We start from the raw sequence: 23,553 nt of genomic DNA on the forward strand, positions 1-23,553 counted from the left end.
ACTATTTATGGAAAAGATTATTTAAACCAGCAGATCGTTATAGTTTCTTCCTCCATATGTGTCAAGAAAGAAAAAGATGAGGCTCAGTAGTGGTAGAGTTTAAGTTTGTAAATGTCTTGAAAAACAGAATACTGGAAAATAGTACTGAAAATTCCATCATGGTGTGGCTGAGAGCTCTGGGACTGCTCAGCTCACAGGGGAGGCTCAGGGAAGCCTCATGAATGGGTACAAATACCTGAAAGAGGGGTTAAAAAAGTGTCCTGGGCTCTTTCCAGTAGTATCCAGGAGGCAAAGAGGACAAAGTGAAATACAGGAAGCTGTGTCTGATTATCCCAACTGGAACAAGCTGCCCTGAGAGGTGTGGAGGGTCTGTCCCCAGATATATTCAGAATTTCTCCGGACATGGACCTGGGCAGCTTGGATGTGCTGGGTGGCCCTGCTGGAGCAGGGGCTGCACAAGGTGACCTCAGAGGTCCCTACCAACCTCAGCCATTCTTTGAAAACTGAAAATACCAACCCAACCCTGTGTGACATCTTTTAATTGCTTTTTGCAGAGTGGGATCTCAAAGAGCTTTTAAAGTCAATTCATTAGCTGAAATTTTTTTTTGGAATCTCTACCAATGTGGAAGTGTAAATTATTTGAGGTAAACGTGAAGAATTTCTGGTAAAAGGGGTGTGTGGGTGTGTATATATATATATATATATATATATATATATATATATAACACAACCTTTTATGCTAATACAAGTTTATGGCCACATTTAAGGTTTAAAAAATACTGTGCTAAATTGAGACTGCCAGCAGTATTTACCTGTTTATCTGTGGACACTTTGTAAACACTAATATTTTTACCACTAAACTCACCATATTTATGGAGAACCTTTTAAAAAAGCTTTATAATTGCACACATTCTCAGCTGCTGTTTATGTATTTGGGAAGCTTAAATTCTAGTTATTTTTTTTGCAAGACAGAATTTGCTGTTGTCTGCTGTAGTGAATTAGCTTGTGTTTCCTTAAAGGAAAACCAAAACTGGATGGTGGAGGAGGGAGATTCTTAAAAATGCTCTTGCTTAGGGATTGTTGTGATTGTTGTCCTGGTATTTGACAATTAAGGCTGTGTCAGAAAAGGTATGTCCCAAAAGGAATAGCCTTTAGATAAAAAAGGGCAAGAGTTAATTAAGCCAAAGCACAAAATACTTTACTGAATAATCCCAAAAAGGATTCCTCTGCAGCTAAATATAAATTACTTGGTGCACAAATACACATTATGTGAAGATTGTGCAAGTGACTGCTTGATTTCTAGTTTTGGAGATTCCTTTCTCTCCATTTTTTAATGTATATTTTGGTGTTTAATTTCCAGCTGCATGTAAAATCAGCTTTGAAAATATTTTTGTAGTTTTACTAGTGCTTTTGGTTGCTTTTCCTGCTGCAGTTTTAGTTGGGAAAATAACATCTGATAGGCAAAAACAAGTTAAGTGCTTTGAAATTTCAAAACGAAGAGGAATTATTTTAAAGCACTTGGTGACTTTTTGCTGAGCCAACATCAGTCTCCATGGAGACAGGCAGGAGCTGCACACTTAATCACAGTTGTAAGAAATACCATGGATTTCAGCTGTAACAGCTGTCTGAGCATGGCAGGGATGTGTTTGCAGCTCTCTGCTGTCTTCCAGGAGGCTCCAGCGTCAGATTCCAGAGTGGTTTTAAATACATCCCTTCCTATCTCTGCCTGCCTGAGCCATCTGAATTGGGCACTGACTTTACAGTGATTCCTGTGCTCTTCAATCTGCCTCCTGTTCAATGTATATTAATAATGCTGGGCTTCATTTAATGTGTTCTGTGAGTTGTGGATGTGAGTGATGGGTAGGTGAGGTAAGATCCAGCTAAGGAGCTGCTTTTTTTCATCCCTGCATTGCTCAGTCCCTCTGTCAGCCTCCAGGACAGTCTGATACTCCCACTGGGCTCTGTGTGTCTTTTGTCAGGAGTTGTGAAATGCTGAGAGCAAAGTCCTTACTGAGCTCCTCTGGGATTTTTCCTGTTTTTGATCCTGTCAGATGTTTCCTTTTCCCCACCTGAACAATTTTTATCTTCTCTTATTGAAACTCTTGTATGATTCTTAATATCATCATCATACTTCACTTTTCCAGTTCTAATGTGTCCATTTCTGGTGCCAGCCCTTGGATTAAGACAGTTTACTGTTGTTAATGACTTGCATTCTTAGTTAATACTTCCATGACTTCTATTTTGTGCTTCTTAATCTGCTGTTCACCACAGAGCTGATATTGTTACTTGAGATTTAAATTCAGGGACTCCTAAACTTAATTTCTGATTGGTGTTACTTGTCTATTTCTTTAGTGGGTGGAGTTTCACTCTTGGTGCTATTGCCTATTTGCTAAGTAACCTGAAATCCTTCTGCATTTATTTTGATTATCCTAAATGAATGTGTGCCATCAACATACTCTGTCATCTTCCTAAATAATCCTTCCAAATCAGGTTCAGCACCTGGGGAATCTGCTGGTGGATTCTATCCTTGTAAAAATTGATGGTCTCTTCCTTATCTTCTCTACAGCTGCTCAGTGAAGGAAAATACACAATAACTTAGTCCCAGAGTAGCAGAAGCAGGAAGATGTCTGTGAACAGTAGCTCTAAAAGAGAAGAGAGGTTGGTACTGTGAAGTTCATCTCAAAACTGCAGCAGTGATTCATTAATCAGTTTCCTGACTGGGACTGAAAATTCCTGGGCAGACACCAAATGAAGTTTCAGTATTCTTTCTGAGTGAATATTTTCTGTTGTTTTTTTAATACACACACACTCATAGCTGCAGAAAAACCCACTGCTATAGGGCTTACAATCCAGGTATTTCTGAATGGGGTCAAGGAACTGGAATTAATATTCCACTCATAACAACTTAACATAAAATGCTTTGACACACTGTGGTTCCTGTAAATTAACAGTTAAAAGCACATTTTCAATCTAGATTCCATAGGGACTCCAGGACATTTTTTCTTCATCTTATCTTTCCTGGCTTGGATTCATGTGGAGTTGTAGGATGATATTCTAAACCATCACAGAGTGTACAGCACAGGGGCTGCCCATTTGGCTCCTGGTGTTAAGTGGTTTGCAGGATAATATTGGGTGCTTGCCATGTTTGGATTGCAGGCAAAATGAATTTAAACATTAAAATTCTAGATCCATATGGGGCCAATAGGCATCTTGAAGACTTCAGAGCCACAAAAACACTTCTCACCTGTTGACTCCTGTTTTAAAAAAAGAAGAAAAAGCAGTACTAATGGAATAGTTCTACCTTGAGTATTAGGAGTAGATACTGAATGTGAGAGGGAAGGATAATGCTTGACTATGACTATAGTTTTTAATGTGGATTAAAAGATTTTGGCAACAGCAGGAAGCTTGGGGTTTGTTTTTGTTTGTTTTTTTTTTTCCCTGACAGTAAATATCTGGAGTTCTCAATGGCTGGATGATAATTTAGCAGGAGTAGTCCCTTTTCCACTTCTTTTCCTCCCTTCTTACCAGCTCAGGAATTCTGAGCTGTGTTGCAGGTTCCAGGTGCCAGGAAATCAGGAGGAAGGCAATCAGATGCCTGCTTTGTGCTGATAGATCAGAGACGAGATCCAGTGGAGAACTGGCTGAAGTTTAACAAATCACTTCTTGGGAACCTGAGCCAGTTACCTGGAATGGGTTTAATGATTAACACTCAAGGTGAGAAATCAGGGAGCATGAATTAGCTTTGGATATTGGCTTAAAATGGTCTGAAAGAATTGCAAATTTGGCTTCTTTTGTTACAGAAGTTGAAGGAAATGCAAGTTTCTTGCATAGAACACAGACAGTGTTGATTTGAAGTTGATAATATGCCAAGACTGAGTCACAGAAATTCACAATGGAATTAATTTCAGTACAGGTAAAAACTGACCTGAATTCTGAGTTGCTGCTGGATTTTTTTTTTTTCTACTTGAGTGCACCCAGTGATCCAAGGGAGATGATACCACAACATGATTCACAAATATCTTCTGTCTGATGAATGGTATCAAATATTATGGTAAAGTATCCCATTCCCAGCTGAGCAAAGTCAGTTCTTTTCACCTGGATCGTTCAAAATCTGAACATCCAAGGTTTTTTACCTGGATGAGCTATGGACACTCTGGATGTGGCACACTTCCCTGCTTTTGTTGTATTCCCATCCTCTCTGGTCTCTAACATTTTCACAAGGACATCAGTTGATGTAGCTGGAAAAATAAAGCCCTTGGGCTTAACTAAAACACTTTACTTGGCTCCCAGATGCAGTTTGAAAACTTTTTGCTGCCAGATTTAAACTTTCACCCCAGAGCTGTTGTTTTTTAAAACTTAGTGTTCCTTGCACCATAGATAAAGTTGTTGTCGTTCCTGCATGATCATCTGTGCTGCCTCCTTCTTTCTCCAGGCTGATAGTTTTATTTTTAAATGAAAAATAAAATATATTTGCATTCCTCTCTTGGGTTGCAGCTGCTTATAATTTTGTATGTAAAGGAATCTGAGGAGATCAGACTTTAAAGGAAGGGAAGCTTGTTGTCAGGACAGGAGGTATAAAAGCAGAGGTCTTGTCATTCTTAAATTGCTCTGCCTGTGATCACCAAGTAGGTATTTTGAATTCCTAAACCAGGAATTGATCAAATTTAATAAAATGACATTGTGATTCTTTTAAATTGCTTTTGGTTCTTCCTTGTGAAAAAAGGTAGATTTCTGCTTGCTGTATATTTTATTTTCCAAGGGTAATAAATTCTGTATGTATGTGTATTAAGCTAAAACTGAAGTTCACTGATTTCATCCCCCTGTACCTTCCTGAGAGAAGGGTTGGAGTAGTTTTAGGAAAAGCAGATCCTGGAAGTTGGGAGTAGCAGCCATTCCACAGGAGCTCCCTAAAAGAGATGTTCATTGTGAGGAATGTGGGGCATCCTGGCAGGCTTGGCAGTGGGTTAATCCCAAACCCCTGGGCATTATTCCTAGGTTGGTAGTTTTCAAACTTTTTATGAATTTGAGGCCTTTTTGTTAGTTTTGTGATCTAAAATATCAACACAAATACCAGTGCTGAAGTTTGCTACGTGTGCATTCTCATGCTTTACTGTCATGTTTTGTAAAGAATTTTCTGGCCAGGTGTTTCAGTTTGGGATAGAGCTTCATGGCACTTCAGTTTAAAACAAAAAGGATTTAGCCTAACAATGAGGTGAAATTAGTTTCAGTCCCCCCAGTCCTTTGAGGGAGAAAGTTTTGTGTGGACTTTGTCCTTTGGGTGTGGTAACTTCAGTCCGTGCTAAGGAATTGCTTGCTTGGGTAGAGTTTCTGCCTGTAAAACAGCCCCTTCAGTGGTTCCTCTGTTCTTCTTCACCTCAGGACAACCAGCATAAGAAAGTTTAAGTGTATTTCAAGGAAAAAAATTCAAATTACATTAACCTGAAGCAGTTAATTCCCAAACTTTCCTAGTGGGCTCTTTTCCTGAGCAGCTCTGTTCCGGCTCCATGAGAAACTCCTGCCCCTCCTCTGTGCTGTGGCCAGGCCTGTGTGGCTGCCTTGGCACTGGTGCTTGAGGTGATTTGTCCAAAACCCCCTGCAGTCATTAAAAAGGCATTGGAAGTGTTGGCAAATGTACAACTGCATTGTTCCCATAAGTGTGTTGGAGAGAGGATATTTCCTCAAGAGTCCTTAATCAGGTGCTGGACAATTACAGCTTTAACTCCACCAGTGTTTCTGTGAAACTTTCTGATCCTTTACACCAGAAATTCCTTCTGCTCTCTTGTTGGTTTAGATCTTGACATCTCTATTTCATTGCTCAGGCATGTAAATCCAGCAAGAAAGGAAAAGTAAGGAATCCTCTGAGCACAGCTATGCTTACACGTTCTGATGGTAAATTGTAACTATTAGTGCTCACAGAGTCCTTTTTTATTCAATATTCTGCCAGCCCTGTTCTGTTATTATGGGCCTGTTGGTGGGATCTTTTAAAAGTATGTGGAGAACAATATTTGGGTTTGTGTTTTAAGACCGATATTTTGGATTTTCTACAGCTTTTTTTGTAGAAAACTGTGCAGAAGGAGTAATGCAGTAAGTAATGGAGTAAATATTGTAGAACTCTAATACTCTGTAAGTTGTGATATACCACCCCTGCAGTTGCTGATCCTCCACCATAGCTCAGAGTCTTGTCTCCTTTTGGAGTATTCTGCTAAAGGAATTTATTCAGTCCTCTGGGCATCAGGGTGAAATATTCTCGTGTTGAGGCACTACACAAGGTAAAGAAAATCCTGAGTTTGTGACTCTACATGAGGTAACACAGTCCTTATCCTCTTCCACAAACTGAGTGTGATCCAAACAGAAGAATGAAACACATCAGCAAGATGAAAACTGTTTCAAGTAATTTGGTTTATTGAAATAATAGGGGAAGTAACAAACAGTTGACATAATCATTGAAAAGGTGATTTTAAAAGAGAGGAAGGAGGAAAAGAAAGCAGCTTGCAACAGACTAAAGGAGAGGGACAGCAGGTTGTGAGGGGGTAGAGGGCTGTGAAGGATGGAGGAGATGGGGTTAGAAAGGAACTTTACCAAAAACCCTCCCCACAAGCACTGCCCCACTGCCAGGGCAGCACAGAGACTTCACCTGTGTTTGCCTGCTGGGATCCATGGCAGAATTCCTGCTGCATGGCATGTGCTTTGGCTTATTGAGCACTTCAGAGGAATTCCATGCTGTTTCTTGCAGGCTGCCTAATGTGGTAATGGCTTCCTGTGTTTAAAACAAGTTCCCATTGCAGTAAGACTATTCTAATAATGCTATTATCTGGAAATAAAAGAAATTAAAAAACAAAATAAATGAAAGCTCTACACTTGAGGGAGAAGGGTGATGTATTTCTTAGCTGTTTGCTAATGCAGATTGTGTTTTAGTAAGATTTGTTAGTGCTCACAGATTTTTAGCTTTCCTGTGATTGTGGCTTTTTTCATATCTGTGTACTGAAATTCAGCAGTTTACTATGATTACTTTGCACTTTTCCATGGTATATGTTGGAGTAAAATGACATTTCTCAGTTAGGTATTTATTTTGTTTCTTGGCTTTCTTTTGTTTAAGGTTGTGCAAGAAAAATATTTTTAACATTGGTCAGTGTTCATTTGTTTATTCTGAAAGGGTGTGTGAAATGAAAAATTGAGACAGAAGTAACCTGTGGCATAAACTACCCTGGAAAAGCTTTCCCCTGGAGAAATAGCTTTGAATTTGCTGTACTGTCTTCTGTTGAAGCCTTCATCTGTATTTTAACTAGGTGCTTCCTAATTATTTTAATGGCCTTGAAGAGAAATGGCTGAAATCTTAGGAATAGACAGTTCAAACTGATACATCAGCTCTCACAGGGCTGGTTCTGTGTGTGTTGTAGTCAGTCACTGTCCTGGTGCCTCTTGGTAACTCAGGTGTTTGAAAGGTAAATTGTGGGCTACAAACAGCCTGAAGGCAGCTGATGCTTTGTTGTCCTGCACAGTTTTCTTGCTGTGCCAGAAGCAACTGAATAACTCACACTGAAACTGGAAAAATGTCTGGGTTTTTCTCTTTTTTTTTTTTTTTTTTCCCCTTCCAGATTCTAAGGTACAGATTTTTCTTCTTTTGTGGACTGCTTGGAAGGAGGAGTGCCTGACTTGGAAGCCTGCTTTAAAATGCCTTCTGGTTTATGAACTCACATCTTTTTTTCCTCCTCCCCAACTTCCCTTCTGTTTTGCAGCCATAGACCTTTTGTATGGGGGTATTTACTGCTTTATGTGTCAAGATTACATATACGACAAAGACATGGAACAAATTGCCAAAGAAGAACAACGAAAAGCTTGGAAATTACAAGGTTTGGTTTTCCTGCCTGAATTTCTTGTTTCTGTTTTTAATCATACCTGTCCCTCCCATTTGTTCAGTGGCAAAAAAAAAACACTAAGGGGAAGAAAGAGCTCTTTAGAGAGAGTAGTGCAGGCAATGGGAGAGAGATGTTCTTCCTTTCCAGGAGTCAGACTGTGGGTTTAACACGTGCACCACACCTAATTGTAGCAAAAATATTTTATCTTTAATTGCAAAAAAAATACAGAAATATCTAATATTAATCCTGCAAAAAACTTGCATATCAAAAGTTAGATCTGTATTAGGTAGAGAATGTAACAGACTGCTCCTTTAGGCTTATTTACGTGGTACAGGCAATAAATGTGTTCCCCTCACATGAAATGCTACCCTTGTGTGTGGTTTTTTTTAACTTTTTTTTTAAATAGATCATTCCAGCTTACTTACACACCTGTGCTTTCAGGGTACACGCACAGTATCTATGTAGAAATATTTACACACAAATATATGTACACACATTTGTTTTATTCAGTTTGCTTTCCCTAATTTTTTCTTTTTTAGCCTTCACCCCAACAGTGGTTTCTCACTACCAGTGTACAATGACAGGTAAGAGGCGTGGGCTGGCGACGCACCTCACTAACAAGCGTCCCTTTGCTGATTATCCTGCCATTCTAGACATGAATCACAGTTAAGAATGCCACTTTTATCGTGCAAATCGTTTTCCTCTTGTTTGGATATGTTCCAGTGATTGAATAATTGCAGCAGACTTGATTTCATATGCTCTTTCCTTGATAGAATTCCTCCAAAACAAATCTTTACTCTTTTTTTGTTTTGGTTTTTTTGTTTGGAAAGGAAATATCATTTATTCTAAACTGAGTAGTTTGTAAGCATCAGTTTTAAAAGCTTGTCATCTTCCATTTCCAGTGGCCTCTGGGGGGTATGTTTTCTTAAAGTGGGAAAGTCTGTATTTGAAGACAGATGACTTCTGTCTAGTAATGTCTCTTCTGGAATCCATGGCATCCTGTTTCAATGTGACAGCCTTAGTCAGGGCTGATATGACTACAAACCATTCTTAACCTCATTTCCAATTTTAAAAATAGCAGCTAACATCGTATTAACGAGAGCTTTTCTGCTGGCTCAAAAGATAGCTGCCTTCACTTGGTTCCTACTACAGATCCCAGGCTGCTTCCTGCTTGTTCCCTCTTTGAGGGAAGGGAGTCAGGGGAAAGGAGGATTTTGAGTCCTAGAACAAGGAAATACACCTTAAAATCTTTTAGCACAAAGCACTGGTTTTCAAAGCAAGACAAAATGGGAGTCGGTTTAAAAACCTTTCATCCAAACTAACACCTATTCTGGAAACTCCTTCAGTCTGAGTTTGGGGCACCAAATGAATCAGCTGCAACAACAACAGATCTTCATTACTCCACAGAAGAGGAAACCTCCCCCAGTTCCTTACTTTTAGAGATGCAGATTTAAAGAGTAATTTCTTTGTTATATTGTCCTTATCAATTGATACACTTGTGCCTTGTGGACTGAGATGCAGCCACTTTGTCCTGCCATGGACATCAGCCTGCTGTAGTTTATATTCCAGGGAATTAAAGCTACAGGATTGTTCCTCTGGTCATCTTGGACCACAGAGTTGTATAGAGAAGGTCAAAGAATCACCCAGAGGAACTGCCAGGCAGGAATCCTCTGTACTGATTAACTGGCTATTGAATGGCACATTAAATATATATACACAAATGCATATTTGTGTGAATATGGACATTCCATCTTCTGTCCCTGGAGAACTCATCTGCAGTGACCAGTGAAGACAAAAAAATCAATGAATAGACAACAACACTTCAAATTACTGGAGTCTGCAATGTAGACTTTTTTTCTTTAAAGTCATGGTATAGGTTCTTCTTTATGTCTTTTTATTATGAAACCATGTGTTTCCTCAAAGATTTATCTAAGGACTGAGAGAAAATAATGGAGAACTATGTCTGGTTTTTTCCTTCTCTCTCTGTTGTTCCAATCTCTGTGCTCCCTCCCTCTTGTCATCTCCAAGATCCCTTCTTGCTCCAAACTGCATGTCAAGAGGAGCACAAACCCCAAATTCAGTGTCTTGGGTTTGTATTGCTATCACAGAGTTAATTTACCTCAAATCTTGCTGCCAACTTTAAGCACTTCAGAAGTGAATCCAGTCTGCAGAAACTGATTGGCTTAAAAACCTAAGGCTAAATGCAGAAATGTTCAAATTTCTCTCCACAGTGCTTGAAGGGTGTTAGTTTATACTTAAATAGATGTTCACATAACAACATGATGCCTGGAGAAAAAAAACTTTAAGAAAACCCCCAAATATCATGAGATTCATTTCATACTCCTGTAGTATTAAACTCCCAGTGTGCTGAGTTCCCCAGTCCAGCTGGAGTTCAGGGTTATCTGATGTAACTCTGAATGTTGCAACTTGGCCAGAATTTTTTCCTTTGGTATTGAATATTAATAACAGGGGAGGTGAGAATACACAGAGCCCTTTGTTCTAATTAATGTCTGAATTTTTGGGAGAGGAAAAATTGGAATTTGCTGAAGTTTAGCAAAGTAAACAATGACTGAAAAATTGTGACTTTTATAAACCTGAGCCTTCATTGCCTTTTCCTTCACTCATCCCTGTTCCCCTGATGAATTCTCTGAGAAATGCCAATTTGAGTATTTCACCCAATAAAATAATTTCTTAGATGGAGATTTCATGTGCTGACTTGAATCTCTGACTATTTTATAGCAGCATTTTTAGAGTTACTTATTTTCACTTCTCTAACACTACTTTCCTTTAATTGTAAATGGTGACCTGTGCATGGTTTGCAAATCTTTGTTTACAGTAGTTTATATTGGAGTTTTTGGCATGCTTGTGAGTGTTATTAAACCTTTTTATTAAACCTCTTTCCTTCTTTGTCTTTTGGTTATTTTTTGTTGTAGTTTTTCATTTTTAAACATCAAACCATTCCTAATAAATGGCTCTGCCTTTTCCAAATTTTCAAGAGTAATATAACCTCAGCATTCCTGCTAAGTTATATAGCTGGAATGGAACATGTTTTAATTTCTGTGTCTGACTTAACTTGTGCTCCTTCTAATGAAAGGCTTCTGCAAGAATGTTTTCTGTCTGGTTTGCTCTGTTTGTGGCATTAATTGCACATGGTGTTTTGTTTCCTTTCATTTCTTTTAAATTGAACAAATATTTCATTCACCCAAAATCCTTAAAAGTAATCCAGTCTGTCATGTTTAGCCTTACCTAGAGTTGCTCTTGTGACATGCTTTAGTCCCATCCTCTACAGTATTTAAACTATATAATTATATATAGATATATATAAATATATATTAATAGTGCTGCTGATATATGTGGAGCTATTGCATGCCTAAAGTGCACATGTATTTCCAAGTATGAATTTTGTTGTATTTGACTTAAACCAGGATTTAAACATATCCAAGGGGTTATTTTTTAATTGTTATCAGGGTTCATCACACTGACTGGCTGTGTTTGGCCATGTTTTACCTGTAGTGAACCCAAACACAGCAATTTACAGCTGCACAATGCAATTGCTGCTGCTAACAAGGTGTTACCAATGCATTTATATAAATTCCTAAGGAAGCATTACAAATATGACCAAGGTTGCTGGAGACATCCAGTGCAGTGCCAAAGCTGTTGGAAGCCAATGTTCCATCCCTGTGAAGTGTCCATCTGTGCATCTCCAAAGGGTCTCTGCAGACGTGCAGTGTGTCCAAAGCATTGCAGCTGTGTTATCTCATCAGTCTCAGTCATTCCCTGCCTTTTCTGTTTCCCTGGGTGTGTAGCTTGATGCTGAACCTTGGATAAAGGAAAGGGATTCTGGTATTGTTCCTTAAGTTCCTTGCATAATCTGTTGTTGAATGAAATAAAGTGAGAGATGGGTGTATTTGTGTAAATAAGAATTCTCTAGGCCTTGAGAATCTAAAAATGAGACCTTCTGTTACTAGAACCTGGAGGGTCAGTAGTAACTATGAATTGAACATTTTTGGGAGGGTAGTTTCTGACAAGCATAGCTATTTCTGAAAATGAAGATCAAAGAGCTATTAAAATTTAATGTATATTATGCAGAATGTGTAAGCCTCCAGCTATATTTTTCTACTATCCTTTTCATATGTATGATTTATAATTTATTTTCTGTAGCAAAGCGCTGCTTCTGCTCCATGCATTCTGTGAAAAATAACTCTTAATTGACTTTAATTCTCAGTTTTAGAATAGACTGCTTGCCATCTTATAATTCTTTATTTTTAATGCCAAGATGCCTTTGTGACTCACAGTAATTGACCTTGCACAGCAATTTCTGTGCTACATAGAAAGCTGCAGCAGTATTGAGCTGGTCAGCACGTGAGTCTTCACTGTTGTGTTTTCTTGTGTCAGGTTTACACTGAACACAGCTCTGTGCTGGTTTCAAATCTGGTTTCCATACTACTGACCTGGCTCATTTCTACTGCACTTTCCTTTTGAGCAAAAGAAATCTTCTGGAAATGCAGTGTTGGTCTTGAAAAAGAAAAATGACACATTTTAGCTCATGAGAAAGGGTTTAATATTTGGAGAGTTTTGACTGGTTGGTGGAGGGAGGGTGTTGTTTAAACCTACTACTAATTTCATTTTTAGATAACATTAGATTTGTCAACAAAGTGAATGTCAGAAATTAAAACTTGTCTAATCCTTCATTAATAGTATAAGGAGAGGTCATTCTGTGTAATGGCATATACATATAGTAACTGTTCAGTATATTGAATTATTAAATTCTGCTGTTCTCTAAAGATTATCTGTCCATTAAGTTGGATCAGTTTAGATTTATTAAATAACTTTGCAAGTTCATCAATGCTGGTTGTGTCATTTAACCTCCTCTGAGCACAAACAATGTATTTTGGAGTAATAGCAAGTTTATTCTTGTGCTGCAATTTCTTTTTTTTTAACTGAAAGGAGGATGATAATCCAATAATGGAAAGTTTATTGGCCTATATGTTCTTTATAAGTAAAGAAGTACCTTTGTTTTCTTATGTTAGTTCTTCTTTGTTCAAAAATTTGGTGATAACTTTTCAAACCATGTTTTTTGAGAAGGGGTAAAAAGCAGGCAGTGTCCTTAACTTGTGCATAAATTGAATCTAACCTAATGGACAGCACATCGAAAGTTTTGACTTGAACAGAATTTTCAATCCTTTTACTAAAGAACTTCCTGAAACTTTGTTTTATCTGCTTAGGCATTGGAGAGAAGTATTCAACATGGGAGCCGACCAAGAGAGAGTTAGAATTGCTACGACACAACCCCAAGCGAAGAAAAATAACCACAAACTGCACCATAGGTGAGTTCCAGAAATCCCTTCTGGAGCCAAATTGTCACTGATTTATATGTTCAAAATTCTGTGCTGTTTTTCCATTGGTGGTTGTAGTGGATTTCTGTAAGTTTTAGAATAACAAAGTCAGTTTATTTTACACTACCTTTTTCTTGCTGTGGAAGGATATCTGCTCTGTCACTGCAGGTACTGCTGATGATTGAGCTGTGTAACAGCTACAAAGCACAATCCTTTTTTGACAACATGCTTGTAATGAGAAATCACTGATATATCTCAACTCAGCCTTCATCAGAGATCCTGTGCAGGGATGCGAAGGGAAATCCTGTAGTTGGTGCATCCTTAACCAAAGTTGGTAAATCTCTTTTAGCAGAAGCATCACATTCCTACTTCATGTTTTACACAATAAATGGGATCTCTTCAATTTCTTATGAACTCTGAAAAGTGATTTTATTTCTCCAGTGGTGTCAAATAGCAGGTTTGAAATGCATCTCAAAGGTTTAATGCTTAAGAGTTCAGTGGTCTGGAGCAAAGAATTCTCTGAAATGTGTGCATCTGCATCTGGCTGGACAGTATTTGGGTAAAGGTGATAAAAATGAACAGTTCTTCCAATGTTTTCCCTGCTGTTTTTAGGTTGGGTAGCAGGGGGTTAAAATTAGCTCCCTGACCAGCTCTAATTAAGATTATTGGGCATTTTCCTTTGTTGTTAAATGCACAATAACATTTTAATGGTGAGGTTTGGAAAAAAAATGGTTAATGGTACGTGATTGTTAATTGTACAAGGTTGGAGGTGTAGCCATAGACATTGCAAGTAGGAAACTGAATTTTTTTCCATTGTTTTAAAGCTCTGTACTGTTTCATGGAACATGTCACGCTTTCAGCACGTTTGCATTTGTCAAAACACGCTGAACATACTTTCTAAAGCTTTCTAATGTCATGTTTCTAATGCAGTAAGTCATTGAATCCAGAGTATGTGTATATTTATTTGGAAAAAATGGACTGAGAAGCACAGAGTAAGTTGAACATGTATATAAAATGGTAATTCTAAAGAACCTATGTTTGTGCAGTCGTGGGACAGGGAAGACAGTTGGAAAAACATCTGGACTTTGGAAACATTAAACAGCCTAGGAAAAATTAACTAAGCAAAGATTGCTTGCATCATGTTCACATTGGGATTTGTGTTCTGAGAAACTCCAGTATATTTTGTAAAGAACATTACAAATTAGTAAAGATAATAGAGCTGGGGAGGGGGGAAGAGGTTTGATAAAATTTTGAAGGTTACCATGACCTTTGTGAAGAACTGAAGCACATTTCAGTGTTTCTCTTTGCAATCAGAAGGAATGCTCTGCTTGCTCTTGGAGGATTTGGGATCTTTCAGGCTGTTTAAAAAGGCCCTGTCTGGTGGTGTGAAATCTCATCTGTGCTGCCTGGGCGGGGGAGCTCCGGGAGCACGGGGACAAGGCTCTGACTGATCTCCTCACTTCTGCAGGCCTGCTTTTAAGAGTTCTCCTCCTGAGCCCTGGAGCTGCCTCTGTGTGCTGAGATTTAGAAAGTAAAGAAAAAAATCAAAGCACCCAGGAGCCATAATGCAGTTTTGGGCTGCAGTTAAAAGCAGAAGACTTGCTTTCTTTCACAAAAATGCATTGGGGGTTTAGCTCAAGGAAGAAAAGACCTGCTATTGTCCTTGAGCCTTTTCTCTCCACCTAACCTGCTGCTAAATATAAATCTGCTTCAGAGTCTTTCTGCCTTCCCTTCCCTCACTTTGACTTGTCTGTTTGCAGTTTCAGATCAGTGAAGAGCCTATTTGCAGACTGAAATGCTGCAGTAGCTGGACAGTCTCATTTCTCTCTTTTTCTAATACTCAATTCTTTTGAAATCAGGTTTTTATCAATCCCATAGCAGATATTAGTGAATCCAGTTTGTCTTCTGAGGTAGGTAAATGGCTCAGAGAATAGGCATGATGTCCAGTTTTATTGGTTCTGGAAATGAAAATGGTGCTGATAACCATCTCTGATAGGCGCTGCACATCTGTTGAGCACTTCTGTTTACACAAGAGTCTGTTAAAACATAACCAGCTGCCTTTTAGGCATAAAATCTTCTTTTCAAAGCTGTTTTAAGAGGAAGGCCAGGGGGAGGTTTATGGCTTTCTGTCCTACCCCAGAGATCCGCAGATATCATTTGGGTGTGGAACATTCTGCTGCTCTGCCATGACCTGGAATGGTTGTTGTGCCAACATTTGTTTCAGCATTTGTGTAAGACAATTTATCAGTGTTACAACTAAAATACATGGGACAACAGACTGAAACCTGGGCAGGTGTGGCCTTGAAAGGATGTACATAACTTGTATTTGAAGGATCTGCATATGATTTTGTGCTCTCTCAATAAAATACATTAAACTTGATGTTTTTCCTATCTAAACCACACTTAGGTGATGCAATATGATTGTTGTAGTTGCTTGTCACATCTGTATTACGTGCATGACACTCATTTAGGTGGATGTTTACTCCATGGCTGAACATTCTGGGTCCATGAAGGGAATTTTTTTATCCCAGATTTGTAGCAATCTCATGGTGCTTCTCAAAACAGCTGGATGTGTCTGCTGCTTTTTGAGCTTTTGTACAGCTGCAGGATCTTTTGTCTTTGATCAGCACCATGAATTAAAACTGGAGAATACTCAGACATGAGATGAATATCTTATAATGGAGACTTGAACTGGTAGTTCACTAGAGGAAATAATGTGCAAAACTCACAGCTTTTGATTTTTCTACTTGAGTGACAATTTGAAACCCATTGAAGAAGGAACTTCTTATTCACTTCTTAAAAAAAATGAGGAAAAAACAGAAATCCATAATTTTTCCTTGATGCTCTTTAAAATGCTGTGTTTCCATCTTATAGATACTTTTTCCATCTATTAAGAAGATAGTGCAGGTAACTTGACTTGAATCTCTATTTTGCCACTGAGCAAATTGCTCTTGAAATGAGAACTCACACTGGGCATCTCTGCACGCTGTGGAAACTGTGCTGATTCCTGTCTTTTGGGATGTGCAGGGTTGTTCCCAATATTGCACATAAGGACCTTCAAAGTGACTTGGAACACACTGCTAACCAAGTGGAAACACTGACTTGTCTTACAGGCAAAAAGCCATGATGAGAAATCCTTGCAGTGTGGATTTTGTGTGGGACATTGCATGTTCTGGTGTCCTGACTTGACATTTTGATGGAGCTTCTGTATTTCAGGAGATTCAGGAAGAATGTCAACTCAGACCATAAACATGCTCCGTGGAAGCTCTGTCAGCTCAAGACATTCTCAGACCTTGTTCTGCCTCCAACACTTGAATGTTGATTTTTTTTCATTGTGTTGCCACAGCTTTTTCCACAGATCAGACTGAAGGGTTGGCATATTGTGGGGAACATAGAAATTTCCCAAATTATTTTATTTTGCTATCATCAGCACACCTGGGTAGTGTCCTGGACTATTCAATATTCATAGAAATGCTCATCTTGATTTTGGCTTGAAACTGACGTTTCAAACATCCCATAAACACAAAAACTTTTACATGGAAAAATTAGGTAAGACTTAACAGCTATTAAATTAGATTCTATGTTGTAAAAGAAAAAAAATCTAATTTATTCAGTCTCCTCTTGTCTGTAAAGTGGCCTCCCTCTGCAGGGGAGGGAAGGGACAAAGCTCCACATTCACAAGCAAATTATTTGTTAGGGGGTTGAACCAGAAGTGATACAATATCTTTTGGGAACTATTTTCCAAGCTCATCTTGCTCTGCTGTCATTAATACCCCCAGCAGATCCATTCTCCTGAGTATATGAAATATTAGCTTGGGATCAGCTGCTCTCTGATTAGCATATGAAGTGACTTTGTGGCTGAAGATGGGTGTATTAACAATGGGCAGAATTAGACTCCCAATGCACATGGGTAATTAGCAGCAGCCACCCGGGATTCCCATTTGCAGGGCTGCAAAAAGGCAGAGGGGAGACAAACCTTTCCAGGAGACTGAGCAAATCCTCCTCACCAGGAGTGATGGCATGGAGAGGTGGCAAAACCAAAACTGCCTGGGATTAGAGGTGGCTTTGGCAGCTGCAGTGCTGAGCAGCCTGAAGGGCCAAAGAGCAGCATAAATGGAATAAATATTGCAGAACTCCCGTGTGAAGGTGGCAAGGGAAGAGAAACAGTGACCTGGAAAATATTTCTGTTCTCTAGACAAGCCAGCAGAAGCATTTTTGCTTCTCTAACTTGGAAGTGTTGAAGGCTGCATTAGTACTTGGGTGTTTTTTGTGAATGCAGCAGCACTCAGGTGTGCTTTTTCTCCTTGGATGGCACTTAAGGTAGCTCAAGTGGAAAAGTGGAATGAAAAATATGGTTTGGTACAGCACCACATTTTTAGCTATGGCTTTAAATTTAAATTACTGATTTGTAAACAGTAATGCTTTGATATTTGAAGTTATGACTGCACAAAGTGCATCCTGAATAGAAATCTCTGATTCTTAAATTCCTTTAGATTGCTGTGTGATGAAGGAAAGAAAACCACCTTTAAGACTACTCAGGTGAATGTTTCCTCTTTGGCTTTATTTATATTAACTTCATTATTAAAATGGTTTTCTTGATGAAAAATTGTTTCTTAAAAGGTTGGATTGGTAAAATAAAAAAAAGATACCTTCATATCAATAGGGAGAGCCTTCTGTTCCTGTTTTACTTTGTCACAAGCTTAGCATGTCTGACCATTGTGTAATACATTTCTTAGGTCTAAAATTGATAAAGCTGATCTTAAAAATAAATTTAAAAAGCCCTCTTCTCTTAAAGCTCCCAGGGAATTCTAAGAAAAATTAGAAGGATGTGATTATTTTAAGAATTCTAAAATACAAGTAGTGATTTGCTCTCTGAAGTTTGTAGAACTGTACTGTCTGAAAATCTTGTTAAACTTCCTAAATTTAGCTCTTTATCAATATAAAATAGAAGCTTTCCTCCTCAAAAGGCTTTGTGAGGAGAAATTCCAGATTGGATGCTGCAGTTGCCTTTTTGTGTATTGACTGTCTGGGAACTTGTCACCTGGTTTTCCAAAGCTGGTGCCAGAAAGCAATTTGCATCACTGCAGTAATGTCACTGTGTGTGGTTTATCTGCACAGCAGTTGATTATCTGTGATTTAATTGTTCCTGAATAAGATTAGGAACATCAGAGTTATCAGTGAAGTCCCTGCAGCATTTTCCTGCTTAGAGTGAGCAAACTTTTGTTGCAGACACTTTTGTTAGACAAAGATCAGTCAGCATCTGAAGAGCTGACTGATGAACACTTCCTCAGAATGCCTTGTTGCCACCTGGCCAGCTCCAGTGAGGAATGAGGGGGGTTCTGATCTTGTTACTTCAATATTTGTTTGAATTTTAGACCCTCTTTCAGGAAAATCAGGAGCTGATGTCACTCAGTGTATGAGCTGTTCTCTTGGTGTTTTCATTTCACATCAGCTAAAACCCCTGCAGACTGTACAAATTGTATGTGAAATCAGAAAATTGCAGTTAGGGTTGAATTTTTCTGTTATCCTGTGTTGGAAAATTGCCATTCCTACTTGCATAGAAAATACTTTAATTTTGTAACTCTAGGTGGCTCTTGGGGATTGGAGGCAAAGGAAGATATCCTGTGTGTGCTTGCACAATGGGAAATTCCTTAGAAGACAAGGCTGTTGATCCAGGGCTTGGATCATGTTCCAGACTTCTAACTGAAACCTGATTTTCCCGCTCTGGACTTTTTAGAAGTAGATCTATGGTTGTTGCTTATCCAGACACATTATTTTTAGTTTACAGACAGTGTTTTTATTTGATTTTTCTAAACTGTGCTCTGCACTTCTTCAGCTGAAACTTCATCACTTAAATCAAGTTGAATAAAAGCACCCAAAAAACCCCTTCTTTTTCTTCCCCCTCATAGATGCTGATTTCAAGTGTAAAATGTTTGCTGAGTTGTCTTACCTCTTTCTTTACTGGTAGTTAATTTTTTTCCTTTGTTTTCTTCACTAAGTCATTATGTAAACTTCAGTATGCAGTCAAAACAGCAGCCTTTCAATAAAAAATGCAGTTGGTGTCAGTGACTTTGTCATCTGTTTGAATGAGTTTTTATCAGAATCTGAATTTTCTTACCAAGGAAAACCCAACAGCAGCACTTAGCCAGAATTTCATTATGGCCCTCTGAACAGATAGCTTATTTAGATAAGGTATTTTTTATTACAGATATGGAATTGAGAATTAGCCCATGGAGCTGCAGTGGTTATAGAACAAGTGCCTGTTGTCTTGTCATGGGCAGAGCTGTGTCCTTAGCATGAGAATCTTTATTTTCTTATGTTTAAAAAATCATAGAATCACAGAATGGGTTGAGTTGGAAGGGACCTTAAAGCTCATCCAGTTCCATCTCCTGCCATGAGCAGGGGCACCTTCCACTATCCCAGGTTGCTCCAAACCCTGTCCAACCTGGCCTTGGACACTTCAAGGGATGGGACATCCATAGATCTCTTAAGCCACCAATTAGAAATAAACCTTGATTTACCACTGTGTTTTCACCTGGTTAACTCGGTGTCAGCACAGCAAGCGTGGCGTTTTCAACAAGGCCAGTCATCCCCATCTCAGTTTTGTTCTTTTGTGGATTGCTTTTGGATTATATTTACTCTGACCTCCCATTCTGCTCTTTCCTGTCTGCTTCCAGAGTTGGCTTTATGTGACCAGAAGGTAGATACAGTATATGCTGCAAGCAGGAATATGCATAAACAGCATGTGGCATGGTTTGTGTGTTGTGGATTGTTGGATGAGCTCTGTGCCAGTTCATCAACAATAATTTGTGCATATTAATATATTTGGATGCATTTAATTTCATTGGCACTTAGCCTGCTCCTTAAGTTATTAATTTGTGAAATCTGTTTGGAGGAAGGGTAAAAACTTGTAGGCAGCATATGGTGTGATATTGGGGGGAAAGGACGGCTGCGGGTGTGAATTTTATTTTGTCAGTTTGGTGGGAGTACCTCTTGTTCTTTATGGGTGCCATCTGCACAAGGCTCTCTCTGCAAGCCTTGTGCACAAGAGCTCGCTGAGCTTTTAACTTTGGTTGCTTTGGGGGAGGGCAAAGAGAATATTTTATTCTGTGCCACCTTTTGAAGTGTTTTGTTTTGTGTAAAGGCTTTTCTTTTGCCAGAGGAAAACACCTTGAAGGGTCTACAGCTTAACTGGCTGTTAAAGGCCGGTGTCATAAAGCTCTGGATCCATCATTCAGGCATTTTCACAAACATATTTCCTGTTCTTTGCCTGCTGCTGTTACTTTTTTGATGCTGGATGTCTTCTGTCTATTCTTCCTGACCTTCCAGCAATTATGAGAATAATCATTATTTCCATCCTCTGGTTCTTAGGACTTCAGTGTCTTGAACTTTATAAGGTCTGTGAGACCGGGCAGCTCCTGGTTGCTTTGAGAGCTTCTTCATAGCTGTATTCAACTTTAAATTTGTTCAGCTTTGTGTATCTGAATATACAACAAGCACCACAGTTGAGAGGTCTCTGGCTTCAGCAGTAAATGAAGGCATTTTGTTCAATGCATATGCTTAAATGTGACATTTCATGTTGTTCTTTCTGCTTTTCAGGACTTGGTGCCTTTTTGTTTCTGAAGCTCTTGTTGTGACATGCTTCCACATCTCCAGTGGAATGAATGGCAGGGGGTTGGAATTTTGAGATCTCTAAACTCTCTTCCAGCCCAAACCATTGCAGGATTCTATGATTCTGTCTTTCTCCTCCAGCCAACTGATCTTCATATTTTACAGAGATCATATAATGCTTTGATATTTAATAATTGATTTGATTATGTGGTTATTTCCAGTGACATGTTTCCTTCTCCTGTGTGTACATTCCCCAGTGTTTTCTCAATGCTCAGAGATCTTGACAGAGATTGGATCAAATTGAAGCACAACAGGCAAAATTTCTTCAGTGGGTCTTGATATGCCAGGACAGGAATTCAGAGAAGTTTGGTTCAAGTTCTGCTGCAGAATTTAATGGCTTTTTCAGCTTTCTTCATTTCAGCTGAGGGAATCAAACAGAGATTGTTGCTGTGGATGATTACATGCTGTGTAGGTTTCTGGGTATGAGAACATGCTGCATTGGTTTCTTCCTGACACCTGAGAGAGAAAAACAATTTCACAATGCAGATGGTCAATAAAAATGCTGAAATACAAAATTACAGATATAAAAACTGGCATTTTCCATGACCTTGAAAGGAAAAAAAAACAACCTTTTTTTGTAGGGTGCTCCTGGGTCCTCATCTTGTGAAATGATTTACCAAAAGGTTTCAAACAACTCTCACACAATGCAGAGATCCTTTCCTTTAACTCCCCTTTTCCTTTCCCCCACATTTTTTTTAAACTTAAGCTTGCTGTGGGAGACATTAAATCCATATAGATATAAAAAAACAGTGATAACCCAGTATCTTGGACAAGTTGTCTCCTCCCTCATTTTTGGAGCTTTTGTAAAGCAGTTGCTGTTTGCAGCATTACATTCATTCTCATTCAGAAGCTCTAGCACTTGGGGAGCTTATCTGTAGGTCTTGTTGTGTGTGTATCTTCCATGTTAATGTTGCTGCAGTTCTTTGTTTGTTTACAAAGATGAGACCCTGGAGCACTTCAGAATACAAGAGGCATCGGAGAATATTGCAGAATCTCATCACTGAGGAGATTTAAGAACAATTCAGAGAAACATTTGTCAGGAATAATACAGGTATTGGTAATTCTGCATTGAGGTATAGGAACAGATCAGGTGTCATCTCAAGAACTTCTGCAGCTGTTTCCTGTGATTTTAGTGCAAGATTCAATGCACTTTTCAGTAGCTTGGTCAAACCCCCTCACTTTATTTTGTTTTGGAAACATGTTTCTTAATTCAAATTCAGAGGGAAGAGATACTTGCAGTCCCTTGTCTTGCTTGAAACAGCTTCTCTATTTACACAGGCCATATGAAAAATTAACCTTAAGGGGTTTGTTTGTTTGTATTGCCAGATATTTTAGGATTGCTGACTCATTTTACCAAGCTGAGGGTGTGCACACGGGAGCCAATTGCCACCAAATCAGAAGGAGGAGAACTTACAGGACATCAAGTGCTCCTGTCCTGTCTGTGTGCTTGGTCTTAATCTGGGCATGCAGCCACTGCAAAGTAGTGACAGGCTGTAACCTCACAGCCCACACCATCCAAGGAGATCACTTGCCTTGTTTGAAGTGCTCTTAGCCTGGAGAAACAGGAATAAAACCAATCTTAGCTGAGTAGTAGCCCTCAGAGAATCAGGAACACGGTGCTTGCACGCTGCTGAACACACAGAGCAACCCCAGGAAATGAAACCTCAGGGATGTGCCCTAAGGCAGGGAATGGGAGCTCGTCTGGGCAGTGGAAAGGCTCCTGTTCTGGCATCATCAGTTTGGGAACTGGCTCAAAGATATACATGTTGGAAATAGAGTATAGAGAGTACTTTGTGTGTCTGGCATACTGTGCACACTCAGGAGTCATTTCTGGCTCTGAGGTTTCATCTGAGCAGTAATAATATAAAATTATACACTTGGTGTTGGCTCATGCTCTTGGTAACTTGTTTGATGTGTTTGCTCCAGCCATGTCACTTGCCCTTAGGTTCTTCCAACAATATGTGTCCGAGTAGGATGTGTGGAAAGGCCAAGCTGTTGCTCTGGGGAAGGATCTATAGTAAAGACATCTTTGGTAGTCATTGCTTAGAGATGTCATTTTGCTCCTAAATCTGGCAAAGGACAACCTTCCTGAATCTCTACTCCTTTTGTTGCTGGTTGTTTCTGTGTCATTGCTAGAAATTCTTTGTTTAAATAAGTTACAAACTTATCTCCTATGCTGAACCCTGGGTCCAGTGTTGTGTCAGTGTTATGGAGTTGATTTTAATTGAAGGTGCAGCACAATACAGGGACTCCATTGAGCTCCTCCAGAATTGATTTTAAACTTTCTTGTTAGGTGCAAACTTGAATTTTCCTTGACACACAGCAGCATGTGTGACACAAAGGTAATGAATCCCAGACCCCCTGGATCTCTCTGCATTATCCTGTGACGACTCTTCTTGTACATTACTAAATGGAGAGAGTGATGCATTGAGCCACAAATGCAGAAGCCCATGCACAGAATACCTATGCTGTCTAAAAATAACATTGAGGAGAGTTAGCAGCCCTCATTCCAGCAGCAGTTGTTACCTGTTCTCCAGCCTTGCCTGAGTGGCAGCAGGGCAGGTAATTTTGGTTTCCAGAGCCATGAGGCTGAGTAGGGATCCAGGAATGAGGATCTCATTCCTGCTCACTGCTCAGTCTTTTAGTCACCTGCCTGCATTGGGAGTTTGTTACAGGAGAGGGGGTGAGGG

At 39.2% G+C, this 23,553-nt stretch overlaps 1 protein-coding gene across 2 annotated transcripts in view; it reads left to right on the forward strand.

Moving 5' to 3' along the window:
* USP22 (ubiquitin specific peptidase 22) overlaps positions 1-23,553 on the forward strand; it is an 88,859-nt gene that overhangs the window by 32,588 nt on the left and 32,718 nt on the right. The window contains exons 3-5 of one of the 2 annotated variants that reach the window (XM_054270611.1): positions 7,737-7,850; positions 8,396-8,440; positions 13,082-13,183. In XM_054270611.1, the coding sequence (XP_054126586.1) occupies positions 7,737-7,850; positions 8,396-8,440; positions 13,082-13,183 (261 nt within the window). The remainder of the gene's footprint in view (positions 1-7,736; positions 7,851-8,395; positions 8,441-13,081; positions 13,184-23,553) is intronic. The other variant, XM_054270612.1, reaches the window with a different exon arrangement.

Source organism: Melozone crissalis, unplaced genomic scaffold (assembly GCF_028551555.1).
Source record: "Melozone crissalis strain CALT ecotype California unplaced genomic scaffold, PUWL_Pcris_2 ptg000012l_1, whole genome shotgun sequence".
Classification (NCBI taxonomy): Eukaryota; Metazoa; Chordata; class Aves; order Passeriformes; family Passerellidae; genus Melozone; species Melozone crissalis.